Source organism: Engystomops pustulosus, chromosome 1 (assembly GCF_040894005.1).
Source record: "Engystomops pustulosus chromosome 1, aEngPut4.maternal, whole genome shotgun sequence".
Classification (NCBI taxonomy): Eukaryota; Metazoa; Chordata; class Amphibia; order Anura; family Leptodactylidae; genus Engystomops; species Engystomops pustulosus.
The window spans coordinates 155506995-155522064 of NC_092411.1; the positions used below are offsets into that span (position 1 = coordinate 155506995).

Genomic DNA, 15070 nt, shown 5'->3' on the forward strand with positions numbered 1-15070 from the left:
CCCCCATGTTATTTCTAAGGGGACTCACACTCTCTGTTTTTAGTTTCTTATCATTTATATACTTGGAAAAATAATTTGGGATTATTTTTGCTCTCCCTGGCAATATTTTTCTCAGTCTCTATTTTTGCGGCCTTTATCTGCTTTTTACAGGATTTATTTTTATCTCTATAATCCTGTAATGCCTCATCGCTACCTTCACGTTTTAGCACCTTAAACGCTTTATCTTTCTCGCTTATTGCTTTCCTTACAAGACTAGTTAGCCACATTGGCTTTTTCTTGTTCCTATTATGCTTTTTCCCATAAGGTATGTGTTTCTCACAGGACTTTTTCAGAATATATGAGAAAAAGTCCCATTTTTGGGGTGGGCTTTTGTCTTTGAGAACATTATCCCAGTCTATGCCTTTAAGGTCTTCCCTTAGTTGCTGAAAATTTGCCCTCCTGAAGTTTAGAGTGTTGGTTGCCCCTTCCCTAACGTGTAATACAAAATCAATGATATTATGATCACTACTCCCCAGGTTCCCCCCAACCTGTAGTTTTGATACCCTATCAGGTCTGTTGGTTAGGATAAGGTCCAGCAGTGCCCCCCCCCTCTTGTTTTTTTAATAACTTTTGTTTCCTCCTCTTTTATAAATTTTTTTGTAGACTTTTTTGTAAACTTTCTGCTGTCTGGGGGGGGGGGGGGGGGGGGGTTCTGACTGGGGATATGCGTCAGGCTGTTACTCAGCACACATGCCCCCACTTAGTTCCATCCATGCAGCGGAAATTTAGTAAATCCTTTTATTTCATCCAATTTATTTCATTTAATCTATTTTGTCTTGGTATATTCAATGTAATAGACACAAATACATGGCCATTTTTATTACACTCATGTACATAATGTGTATTTAATATGTCAAATCCTGTACATTTTTTGATCCCACCGAATCCAGTTCCTGTTTTCCATAGGAAATAAGTATCAAAGAGACGGACACCTACAAGGAAGGTTAGCCATTGAGGAAGGAGGGAGAACCTCCGAAACGCGTTTGATGGCGAGTGTACGTCTCCATTGAGTCCACTTTTATTCATTTTATTCCCCATGCACAGCACTTGTGTTTCACAAAAAGGGAAAACTTTTTGGAAAGAGGAAACACAGCGTGACCTCCAAAATAAACAGAGAGCTGTTGAGTTGGAATTACTCTCAGCAGGAACCGCATGTTACATGAAACAGCTCTGTAAGCATTCAATCGGCTTCCACGCATGCGCAGTCAAGCGGATACAACGCCGAAGGAGATACACGTTTACACAAAGTGCTTAGCAGGGGTCGTGAGTAACGTTACCACGTATCACCTTTATTTTCATTGTTGCAACTAAAAGAAACATGTTGCTGGCATAAGATATGAGAATGTATTACTGATCTCAATACAAACATTGCGGTGTTGGATGCACCAATTACATATAACAATGTATTTTGTTCCCACCACAGCGCTAAACTCTATTGGGAACTATACAGACATTTTTTTCAACACGAGGTTGCAATTCATCTGTTGAAAGTGCAGATTGCACACTATAACATTTTTTCAAAAAAAAAGTGTTATGATACTGTTCACAGGAATACTACAAGTGTGAATGCATTATTCAGAGTGCAAATAACTTGGAAAACACTATCAGTGCAATAAGTGGAGAACGTTGTCTATTTTATTTGAAAATAAATTTTTGATAGTTGGAATGTGAACAGTTACCTACAATGAAATAAGATCTCATAAGTAATATCTTAGACTGCATATTCCTTTTTACTGTTGATCGGGCAATTAATTTATCATCTGTATGTAGCTTTGTTTATGTTTTTTATGATTTGTATTAAAGATAAAGTATTTTAGATATATCTTTTCTCATATTGTATATAGATCCAATAGGATGTGCTGAACGCTGGTGGTTTAGATATTTTTTGAACCTTTGAAAAGTGTTTGGTGCATCCTGTTGGCCAAAAGAAAGGACTGTGTACTAGAAGGGGTCGTCTGCTGTAGAAAAAGCATTTATTCCTCTGCTTCCTTAGTTAATTTGACCTGCCAATAATGTCTAGTATAGTTAAGGGTAGTAATATGCCTCGCTGCTGCAAAAATCTAATCAATTCTTGACTTGTATAAGTTTGATGCAAACCCTATGCCAGTGGTGGCAAACCTATGGCACAGGTACCAGAGATGGCACTTGGAGCCCTCTCTGTAGGCACCCAGGTCATTACCCAGTCATTCAGAACTCAAGACTTCCTCCTTTGCGCCGCACTTGTACGGTGAGAGCTGGATGAGCTTACCTGTAACACCTGCGATCGCAGCCTGCGAAGCTGCCGGCAACTTCAAAAAGATGGCGTCGCCCGTGACGTCATCGGGGAGCGGCGACCCGTCGCCATGACAGCCTCGGGTCTTCTGTAGACCCGAGGCTCTCGTTTTAACCCATTCCTTACAATGTGCTATCAGCACATTGTAATGAATGAGGAGGAAAATCCACATATACTGCCATACTGTAGTATGACAGTATATGATAGGATCGATCAGACAACCTAGGGTTAAAGTACCCTAGGGAGTCTGAAAAATAGTAAAAGTAAAAAAAAAAGTTAAAAAAAAAGTATAATAAAAAACCCTAAAAATTTAAATCACCCCCTTTCCCTAGAACTGATATAAATAATAAACAGTAAAAATCAAACACATTAGGAATCGCCGCGTCAAAAAATTGCAGATCAAAATATAATAACGGTTTTCACTGCGTTTTACCGCTTAACAGAAAATCTATAAAAAGTGATCAAAAGGTCTCACAGTCCTAAAAATTATAGCAATGAAAACGCCATCAAAAGCCGCAAAAAATGACACCACAGCTCCGTACACCAAAGTATGAAAAAGTTATTGGCGCAAAATGTAAAAAAATAAATAAATAAATAATGTACAGGTGGTTTTAATTTTTGTAAATGTATGAAAACATTATAAAACCTATACAAATTTGGTATCCCCATGATTGCGCCAACCCAAAGAATAAAGTAGACATGTCATTTGTGGCCCACAAGAAAACGTTGCAAATGCATGTTTTCACCATTTTCACTGCATTTGGAATATTTTTCCCACATGGAATATTAAATACCGTCACTATGAAGTCCAATTTGTTACGCAAAAAATAAGCCATCACAGAACTCTTTATGTGGAAATATAAAAAAGTTAGATTTTTGAAGGTGGTGAGTGAAAAATGGAAGTGAAAAAACTAAAAAGGGCCAAGTCGTTAAGGGGTTAAAGTGAATTGAAGTGCAAGAGGAGCAAGGAGGTGTGAACAGATTATCATTGTAGCCCCTCCTCCAGGCCTTTGATTCATGCTGTTAAGTGGACCTTAAAGGAAAGCTACAATGATAATCCGAATATCTCCTTTCTACTGTTTTAGTGTCCTCAGGATGCCAATATATTTGAAACCTGTGACAGGGAGCAATAAGCCATTTTAAATTGCCATTTTGGCACTTTGCCCAAACTACAACCAAAAGCCACATATTTTTCACATTTAATCTCTAAAAGGTTTGCCATCACTGCCCTATGCCATTACAGGGTGCCACTTATTTTGTGAATGAGGACAATTGGGCTAGATCTACCAAGGGCCAACCTGCATCTACGACCTCTCATCTTGCCAAAACAATTCCCTACACATCTAAATGTATTCATTTTAGAATAGATTTACCGTTATGTACTGTAAAAACTTCCAAATGCTGTGAAATTGAGGGGAAAAAAAAAATCACAGTTGTGCCATTTTCCAGGGGGCTGTCTTCATGGCATTTGCTATGAGGTACAAATAACACATTTACATTATTCTTTGGGTCAATTTAAGTTAGATAAGTTTATAAATAAGTTTATATAGTTGTCAGGTCTTTTCATCGACATATTCTCACATCCATGCATTTTCTAGTCTTCAGCACACATAGCTATATAGTGTAATTTTTTAGAGGATCAAGCTGCAATTTTCATTGCAACCATTTTGAGACATGTCGTCACTTATTAAAATATAATGGATGATATAATTTGTTCACCTATGCAGTAATTTTCATATGTTAACCCCTTGCTACCAATGACCTTTTCCTTTAAGCATAAGTTTTTTGCGCTCTTCCTTTCAAAATCCATAACTTTAGTTTTCTGTTTACAGACCTATATGCGGGCTTATTTTCTGCATAACACATTTAACTTCCTAATGACTGAATATATTTGAGAAGACTTTTTGTGGGCAATGTAAGTGGGGAGTGACAATGTGTGCAGTTGTAAACATGCCTTATTTGGCCTAAATACAAACAAGCTACTGGAACTAACTCAAAAATAATGACCCAAATATTTCTTTGTATATTTATTTTTTTTCTTTAAGTTGTGAAGCCTACAAATAAGGCAAGTAACACCACAGTAAAAACAAATAGCCCCTTCCAATTTTTCATTCCCATAAAGAGAAAAAAATATATAACAAAAATAAATAAAAAAAAAAAAACACAAATGAATAGGACATAATATAGTGTTTGTTTTGCAAGATATAAATTCCACACAATGATCTTTTTAAAAAGGTAAAAATGATTTATAATACACAGATATTTATGTTGCCGTGCTAGCATAGAAAATGCACATGCATCCATGCCTAGCCTACTTAATATAAATAATAACCAACTAAAATACATTAGACAACACTAGCACTTTTTCCTTTAAACATACATATAAAACAAGAAATCTTTCATTTCAGACTCACAGTGACAGGCTCATTGCCAAAATGAAATTGTATTTTCATTCACACATTCAATATTTAGTATATGTATTCAGACCTTTTGTATTTTTCATTGTACAGTTGGATATTTTGTACCATGCTGGTTGAGTGGATTTTTCTTGTTTTTTTTTTTAAATATATATATTTATATATCTATATTTTTTTTAAAGAAATATATTTTTATGCAGCGCTGCAAATTAGTACAATTAAGACATATCATGTGGTACAAAGGGAAAGCAGATTGCATACTGATGTTAACCAGATTCCTTATGGTAATAATCAGTGATCTAGTATACAATGAATACATTACATAGTGTCCTAGTACTCTGGGCACATAATGACAGAAAAAAAAGTAAAGGTAATACATATTTAAATTTGTAACTGATAAATATTTAACAAATTATGGGATTGGCATGCAGTTGCAGCACATAATATCGCTGACACTCTTATTTCTGGCACCTATGCATGTTTGTCATGCATGTAGCATACAATAATTGTTTGTATTTATGATGCAATTCTACACAAAGCAGCTTTCTTCTGTCACCACTCATGCCATTAGTTAATATTTGCAGTTTTATTTCAAATCACAGTTTAATGTTTAGGTATGCTTCAACTATAAGAATACCATTTTCCAAATGTAAGCATATACAACAGTCTTAAATTTAACCCTACCACCCCAAAATAAAAAGTTTAAATGAAATGCAAAATGTTAAAGCAGCATATGTCCAAACAAAATTCTTTTGAAACAGTGTTGTAGAAAATATACTTTATACATTGTGAATAACAGTTAACAGTGAGTCTCCAAAAGTAGGTTAGAATATATATATTTTCTATATATAATCAATTAATTTGACATTGTTATATGATCTCTTATCAGTTATCTTGGCCTGGTAATATATTATACAAGGCACCACACAGCATCTAGAGGCACCTTAGATGTTCAGCCTAAAGGCTACAAAAGTTGTAGCATCACAAGCAAACACTAAGTAGAGCTATTAACATAGCTCCAAAAACAAATGTGTTTAGTTTTTTCATCTGCTCAAAATATCCACACACTACTGGCACCCATTCCCACTCTTCAGTGTTGCTACTATGATTGTATTCTCCCAGCAGTCTAATAAGAGGTTAGCGAACAGTCCAGTATTTCAAAGCAAAACATATAAAGATAATTTTAATAAAAGGAGGCGTGTAAGCAAACAAATACAACACATTTTTACTCATACATTCTCCAGAACGCTGCACCAAAACAGAAGAAGATGGCACCAACAAGCTACTGCTGATGTTAAACCTGTAACAAGTACAAAAACTAAAAAGTAAAATTGAGCAAATATTTGTGAAGACTAATGTATACATCTTGCTCACCATTCTCAGTCATTCATAAGTAGCAAGTATGGCATAAAATGTACAAAATGTGATGTGATCAGTTCTTTTATACTACAGAAGAGCATGAAATATTTTTAACACTTATTTTCACTTTTTGAAATGAAACTTCACTGAGATACAAATGCTGGGCAAGTTAGTAGTGTTCGTTCCGCTACTAGTCTGTCAAGACTACAATTATGCGTATCAACTAGAGAAACCACTTGTACGTTTCACTTTCTACACTAATCATTTTACTGCGGGATGAGGAAGGCTATGTACAGTATATAAGGTCTTATTCAGACAAGCGTACTCCACATCCATGTATTGAGTGTCAAAGAGAATGCCCTTGAATCTGTAATAGGCAATGGGGAGTGTTACACATACATGTGTTACTTAATTGCAGCTTGTACCATTCTCATTTGGTTTGTGTTACAGAAGAAATGAATGCATTCTATATATAGAAATTATTTGTAGTTTTATAAATCTGCTGCTGGGAGACATTGAAGAGGGCTGCAAAACAGTGAGGTATGGCCAGGGCAATAAAGGGCATGCCCTCAATTTTTTTTTTATTGGACTACACAAAAGGTTATATTAAAAATACATTAAAAGAACGATAGCAAAGAATGGAACAAGGACCCCCATAAAAGAGAGGCTTGTCTAAATAAGAACTTGTATAGTAGTTTTTTAGTAAAGACGCTACTGATAAAAATATTTTTATTTAGTGCAAGCAAAATGATTGTAAACAAAAACTGCTTAATGTCTATAAGCAGGCAGTGAACCCTTACATTTAAATAGGAAATTATACTATGTACTAGATTTCCAATAACATAATGGGGGGAAACGTAGAAACTTTTGGCTTCATTATCCTCTAATCTCTGACCAAACACAAAAAAAAGATTTACTTGAAAAGATGTGTAGTACTATAGCTAATAGCTGCATAGTTCTAAAGTATTTCCAATACATCAAATCTAGGCATTTAGAAAGCAATGTCATACTGTACAATTGATATGTAACAAGGTGCTTAATCAAACATACTGTTTAAAAGTTAACAGATGCGTTGAAACTGCATGTGTGCAAAAAGAATTGCACAACCGGGAACAGGGTTACTATGTGGTGCCAAAAAGGATAATACATGGCCAACAGAGTAAAGTCTTGGAACGCTGGTGCACAATACGTGGCAGGCGTTTATATTCTATGTACAGTAATAATCATCTCCAGCATCCATTGTGTGGTCATACCACAATAAAAGGTATTAACATTTGCATAAATATGTCAATAACATACAAGATACATACTCTACTTTTAACTACAGTTCATTTATATGGTGCTGTGGATCTAAAAAGATGAAAACTAGCCATGGCTAGCCATTGCAATACTTGACATGATTTAGTCATATCTTGTGATTTGCAATAATGGCCAACCCAGCAACAGTACACAGGCCAAACCAGTGTAAGTATTCCGAGTAGAACTTGTGGGTGGTCCTTTTTTCCCGAAAAGTGAAGAAACAACAAAAAATGCTGTCCCATAAACATTACATTTGTATTTGTGTTTGTGTTTAGTGTATTCATAATAAAAACTTTACATTACACATTTAGAAACATTGGTGGTTGTGTAGGATAATTATCAGATCTAAAAACCGAGAAAAAAAAAAGTGTTTTTTGAAAATATGTCCAAACAAAAAAACAACTTGGCATCATACAGATGCATAAGCTTGTAAACAGGTAAAACCAGAAATCGGCAGGCTGTGAAGGAGAATCTGACCAGAACGGATTTATGAACTGCATGTAGAATTGTCCACATGGTTTTGAAAGAGGACACCTCTATTTGCTCACAATAATCAATATTTCCCAACTGTGAAGAGCACAAATAAAACCTTGCAAGTAACTCCAAAATGACAGACTAGTGTCAAACAAATGTAAAATGATCAAATACTGTAAACAAATGTCTTAATTTCTAACTTTCAACATTGTATATAATGGTTCCATTAGCATTTCTAGTTAAAATGATTAAATTTAATTCATCCACCCTTTTTCTTAGCCAAAACTTCTGTAGAGATCACTTCATGCTTTGCTATAAGGGACCAAAACGAATAAGGCAAATGTGATAATAATGCTGTAGGGTTTAGAGTAACGGCCAACATAGCTTTTGTTCTAATGCTAATTTTATCGTTTTGGTTTTGCACACACATCCATACATACTGGTAAGAACTGCACACTCCTGCCATAGTCTACAATCGGCAACCTTCCCTGGCATTAGTTCTTAGGAATGTAGATAATGGTTTACTTTGTAGAACACATTCAAGACCACTATATATTGTAAAATTGTACATAAATCACAGAACCTGTGTCACTGTGCACTGTTACAAAGAGTGCTATTTCAGTCTTACTATTACATGTGGGCAACTAAGACACCTTCTCAATGTCAGGTATTCGTTTCTTTATTCAATGAAATAACATGCATGGGCATGCTTTGTTGGTGTCATTAGCATACAAAAGGGAGAAAATCATAGGTATTAAGCTGCTACTTTCCAGCAGCAATAAAATCAGACTGACTTGGAAATTAATCAGTAAATTCTGTGTCACCATGTAATTACCAATTACACAGTGGGGGGGGGGGGGGGGGTAGAGGGGGCTATTAAGATTAAGCAAATTACATCATGCTTTGTCCATCCCATCCTTTCTTAAACAAGTGAGCTTGCTGGGAAGATTTACATAGCATTCCCTTTTCAGTATTCCACAGAAATTAATTTCCAGTTTGCATAAGGAAAAGAAATTGGCATTATGAAGCATCACAACACTCCATACCTTAAACACTTAAATATCATAGAAAATTAAATAGCAGTACTTGATTGTTGCTGGCCTTTTTCTGCAGCAACTAGGTCAAAAGACCAAGAAACCAAACAGTTAACAAAATACACCATTTAAAAGACCAGAATAGGAAGAAGCTTGCATCAGATGGATTTAGCTACAGGAAAATCTCCACTGAAGATCACTTCCACAGCACTGCTCTACAGAACTCCTTCCCTGAAAAGAACAGATTCCTTTCTGACTATATGAGAAGGGTTAAATGAAGCATGCAGCAACATTCCCATTAAACATAAATTGAACTATCTTTTATAAGATAATAATTGCAACTTATGTTCTGGCAATTCATTCATCACTGTTAAAATTCTGTATGCAGCATTATTGGAGATATCTTGCAAATTACACAGCCTTGCTGTATAGTGCTAGTTTCCATTCCTAAATCCCACGCAGGTTCTTATGTCAGTTCACCAAGGACAGCTTTGGTGGCAAGTGTGGTCCTTCATCAGGCTGCAATGAGTGAATTACAAGATCTAAAACATGTTGCACAATGAAGGATTTGTAGCATTGCAAGCTTGGAACAACAAGGTTTTACTCATTGTACATCACACAGCGACACCTTTCAGCAGTTGCCGTGAACGTGGCGGCTGACCTGCTAAACTTTTATGCTCAGCTGGGGAAGGGGGCAGCAGATTTTTTCATTTGCAAATGTTGTTTCTACAGTCGGTCCATTCTGAAAGTATCTTCTGTTGCAGGATCAGTCAAGACCATGTCTGGATCGTTAAGCATATGCAGTCCATCCAATGTCAAGGGATCAATTTTCAGTTCATCCAAGGGAAACTGTGAATCAGAGTCAAAACTCACATCTCCAACCCCAGCCAATGAACTGGTAAGTTCTTTTGATAAACTTGGGGGAGATTCTCCAGTTACTGCAAATTATAAACATAAGGATTAGATAAAAGACAACAGCTATGCATCCTACTACAAGCATGGTCGGATTATATTTGCTCTAATGTAGGCCCCCACCACCAGCATCTATATCAGTGAAATGCTGTGTTGCAGCTGGCTGCCAGACAAGGGGTATGCAGCGGTGGGCTCCTGACTAGGGTGCCACCTCTGCTCTGCTTACCGGAGGGGTTGGGGGCGAGAGTTTGGTCGTTTTGCAGCACGTCCTTCTGCAGCTGTAAGGTAAGCAGGATGGAGGAGAGATAACATTGCTGTGGTAAGTGTGGGGTGTCAGTAAAGTGATAGGGAGTGTGTGTATAATGCCAGTGAGAAAGAGGGCGTTTGTGTGTATTTGTGAAAAGGTGCAGTGCTTTTCAGTGTGGAGTGTGTGTTGTCATTTGGGAAGGAGAGGGGGGGGGGGAGGGTGAGTTGCGAGTAAGGAAGGAGTGTTAAAATTACTACCGTATATACTCGAGTATAAGCCGACCCAAGTATAAGCCAAGGCCCCTAATTTTACCACAAAAACCTGGTAAAACCTATATATTTTTTACTCGAGTATAAGCCGAGTTTGGGTTTTCAGCACATTTTTTTGTGCTGAAAAACTAGGCTTATACTCGAGTATATAAGGTAAATACATTTAATAGGAAGTGTAGATTATTTTGCAGATTTAGCACTACACATTTTAGTCACTTTTTTATTGTCTGTAATACTTTCAGTCAAAAAGTTATATACGTGCTGTGCCTCATAGTGATGTAAGGGTAAGGCGGAAGAAAGAATTTGGTACTACGGATGGGTGCGCTTGTAACCCGGAATAAATGACCAAAGCCCGGTTCAGAACCTTAACACTTTTAATCGTTGATAATAAAGACGAATCAATCCTATACCAAACCGTGCTTTGGTAATTTATTCCTGGTTACAAGCGCACCCATCTGTAGTACCAAATTCTTTCTTCCGTCTTACCCATATGCTTACGGTTCCGTTGGATACCGGTTATTGGAGCGTTTGGGAGCTGCTTAGGTAACCGTAATGAGAAGTTTCTACCAAGTGTAATCGATACCCCTACATTTGTTTTCCACAACTTTGCAAGTTGCCACCAGGTGAGCAACTCTCAATACTTACCTGGCAACCAACTACCCTGACGTTATCACACGAGGCGCCGTTCTCTCTTGTTGTCTTTTTTGTTTTCTCTTTCTTCTTGATAGTGATGTAATAAATGGGTTCTGCCTGATAGCGATGTAAAATATGGGCTCTGCCTGATGATGTGATATGTGAATTTTTTTCGTTGCTGGAAACCAGCCACACAAATCATTTAAAAAAAGGAATGTTAACTGTTCACCTGCTACAGTTTGTACTTTATTTCCTAAAGAGACAAATAGGAATTCTAAAAATTGTTTACGTCGGTGGGCCCTCTGTCTGATTTTGCGCCCAAACCTTAATCCGGCTCAGACTACAAGCAATATTTAAGTACAATAGAAATGCCTCACCTGTGAGGATAATGTTTGGTATGTTGCTGTGGCTGGAATAATTAAGCTGCTGAGAATCTGGTAAGCTGCTGTGACTACTCGTAAGTCCCATCATAGCGGCCTGAGAATAGTTGAGGGTCGAGCAGGGACTGTAAAGGCTGTTGGAGCTAATTGCATTTTCAATCATGTTAAATTGTTCAAGCTGCAGAAGAAAATACAATAGAAAATATTAAATAGACTATACATATATGGAAATAATCATATTGAGGGAGATGTATTAGATCAGTGCAAAGTAGAATAAGACAGTTCTCTGCTGCACCAGATTAATCACGGTGTCTGAAGCTGGATGATTAATCTGGTGCATTATTAGACTGGTGAGTTGTACTATAAACCTTCTATTAGTTGGTCTAGTTTGCTGTACCAGAACATTGAATTTTCTGGTGCACGGGCTGTTTTCTGCGCAGCCACGCCCCTTTTTATGTGAGGACATGCCCCTTTCCCAAACGGCTTGGAAAAACCGTTAGCATGCTCAGTGAGTTACATAACACACTGCAATACTTTTGTATTGCACTCTTTGAGCTGTATATGAGCTTAAACAAGTTATCAGGGAATTGGATGCAAAATATTAAAAAGTTAAAATAGTGAATACATTTCACCAAAAAGCCCACATAATTAGTATTGCTGCGTCCAATAAATCTCAAACATTATTGAACACCCTTGGAAACCCTTCAAAAAAATGATCAAAAAAGTTATGTGCCCCAAAATGATACCACTGAAAAGAACAACTCATCAGGCAAAAAATAAGCCCTCAACCAGCTCTGCCTTAAGAAAAGTGCCCACGTTATGCCTCTTAAAATATGACAAAAAATACTAAAGCACATGAGATTTTCCATATTCTAGTTTTTCATCTTTTAAATTGAACAAATTAAAAAAAACTATATAAATGTGGTATAGTCATATTCATAGTGATCACTAGAATAAATATATTTTTAAGATGCGGTGAACTGCCCCAAAAAAGTAAGTATTACATAAGTATTATTTTTAGTCAACAAAACTCACCTCAATGAGGTGATAAATCACCAACAAAAAATAGGGGAAAAGTATGATTGAAAAGCATTGCCCTTATCCCTACATGGTTCATTTCCATGGCTGCAATGTTAAAAAAAAAATCAGTTTGCAAACTTATATACAACTCATCTTATGTGTGTCAAATGACCACTTGGTGCCTGAATGTCCTAGTCAATTTTTGTAGTTCTGTTTTTTTCAAGCGATATCTTTTGACCCGCTTTACACATCATAATTTTTTCATGAGAGACTTGATGAAAAATCTTAATAAAATTATTCTAATAGAATTAATAGACAAATAAAATAGTGTAAATATATGCATTTTTGTAATTTTTCCCAGCAAAATGTTTTTAATAAGTGGTAAAATCGTCTAAACCTTTACCAAAATAAGTTATATATACAGCGTCAATCATCACCATTTCAGAGACAGAGGGCACATGTACTTTTGCAACGTGTCTTCTGCAGTTCCTTATACTTTCTCCTTTTAGCTGGCAGGCTGGAGGGGGGCTCACTTCAAATGCTCATATCTCCTGAACCCTGGCACCTAGAAACACAATTCTGATATGCTATTAAATAGGAGAATGTATGGATGACGGCCGATATACGTCCCCCATACATCGCAATGGCCTCACGGCAACTAACGTGAGCAGTACGGTGCAGCACACATGCGGCACCGCACCCTGTAGAAAGATAGGAAATGTCCTATCTTTCTCCAGAATACGTTGCCGTGCGCCATATATTCCTATGGAGAGGGGAGGGGGTGAGCATCGTGCTATGTTACGGCGGGCAACGGCAGTGTGCATGTAGCCTAACAGTAAAACCTAGAAACACAATCCTGATATTATATGAAAGGGGACATTCTCCCCTTTACATGGCTTTACATGTCTCTCTCTTTTACGAGGGGGGCTGGGTTAGCAGTGTGTCAGCGAGGAGGGTGCGCTAGCTTTATACTGTAGCTACCCGCCTCCATGACTGGAACATATACAATCAATAAAAGTTTTTTTTTTTTAGAACGGCGGCTCTAATCCTATGGATAGGAGCAGCAGTGGAAAATGTTTAAAGACATCTTAAAGGTATTGTATGTGGTTTGTTGAGGAGGGGTTTCGTGCTAACTGATTTATACGCTCACACCTTTCTACATTGATGATTAAAGAGAACCTAAGAGTTTTGTTTACCCCACCCACCTGGTGATTTAAGTACCAAACAGGAAAAACTGTAAGAGTTTTCAATTTCTCTGTGAATGTGAAAAGAAACAGGTTCCACATACTTTGCACCATTTTTACATTAAAAAAAATGGAGTTAAATCATAAATATTTATCCAAAGTTTGGCATCTCATCTTTAATTCTATTCTGCATTGGCTAGAGAAGCATAGGAACATTGAGACCCATTTAAGAGCAGCATTTATTCCTTATGTCCTGAGAAATAAAAGCTGTGTTGTGAAAGTTTTTCTTTTAGAATGTTTCATAAATCCTTTTTGAAAACAGACTTTTCATGCGAGCTTGCAGTAATAATATAGTGATAGATCATATTCAACTATTTTATTTATAATTGCGTTTGTTTAAGGCTACATTCACACTGCCGTTGCCCGCCCGTACCATACCGGTAGTGCAGTGCCGCCCCTCTCCATAGAGATACATGGCGCCCGGCGCCGTATTACGGGAAAAGATAGGCCGTATATATGGCCGATATACGTCCTCCATAGACGGCAATGGGCGCAGATAGGACCTGTCCTATCTTTTCCCGTAATACGGTGCCGTGCGCCATGTATCTCTATGGAGAGGGGCGGGGGTGAGCTGCGCTCACCACCTCCTCCTCTCCCCGTGCACTGCCGTTGCCCGCTACGGTACGGTACGGGCGGGCAACGGCAGTGTGAATGTAGCCTAAGAGTGAGATTTTTGCACAATATCAGGCGTTCAACCTGCTGGAACCCCCTCTGTTCATAATAACAGAGGTCCTATTCTCAGTAATTGAATAAAGCAGTAGGTACAGCACGCATCCTACAACTTCATGCAATACTATACTTTGTCAGCCTTTGTCATTCTGACAACTAACCTATAAGACCACAAGTAGCAGTTGATTTTAAAAGTTGGCTGTTACCAATGCATTGATTGCTTTAACATACCTGGTGAGACAAGGCATTTGTTTGCCGTGCAGTCATCTGCTGGTCATAAAAGGAATCTCCAAACACACTGCTTAAAATCGAATGCTATGAAAAGAGAAGAATGAGTTGGTAAGGTGTGTGTGTGTATTCATTAAAATACCTCGATGGAGGTATTTAACACGACTCAACAGGTCTGATGTATGTGTTTTTGTGCAAAAAGTTGCATGTGCATTAGTTGGCCAATTTTTCACACAAAAATGGTTAATGTACCCATTTGCAAATCATAAACCATATGACACTTCTTTTTCTTGCTAATATTCTTATACAAAATTCAACAGGTAGAACTTTGTGTGTTATCTGTTGTCTCTTTCTTAAAAAAAAAAAAATAACAATATTTGAGGTGAAGTTCTTTATACAGGATTCCATTGCAGCACACACTGCAATAATACCTAGGAGGACTTAGCGCGCTAAATGCTTGCAGAAACGTTTCAGGGCTCTGCCCTTTTCTCAAGCATGTGTCTCGATTTAAATCTCTAACTTTCCACTTCATTTAATCCCCATTGGGTGTCTCACAATTCAATGTGTGCCGTAA

At 37.3% G+C, this 15070-nt stretch overlaps 1 protein-coding gene across 3 annotated transcripts in view; it reads right to left on the reverse strand.

The window, feature by feature from the left end:
* Positions 1 to 8721: 8721 nt before the first annotated feature.
* The window catches only part of CRTC1 (CREB regulated transcription coactivator 1), a 107812-nt gene continuing 101463 nt past the window's right edge, over positions 8722 to 15070 (reverse strand). For all 3 annotated transcript variants that reach the window (XM_072112387.1, XM_072112373.1, XM_072112378.1), the window contains 3 exons: positions 14500 to 14583; positions 11333 to 11513; positions 8722 to 9832 (listed from right to left, as the gene is read on the reverse strand). In XM_072112387.1, coding sequence (XP_071968488.1) covers positions 9621 to 9832; positions 11333 to 11513; positions 14500 to 14583 — 477 coding nt within the window. In that variant the 3' untranslated portion in view covers positions 8722 to 9620. The remainder of the gene's footprint in view (positions 9833 to 11332; positions 11514 to 14499; positions 14584 to 15070) is intronic.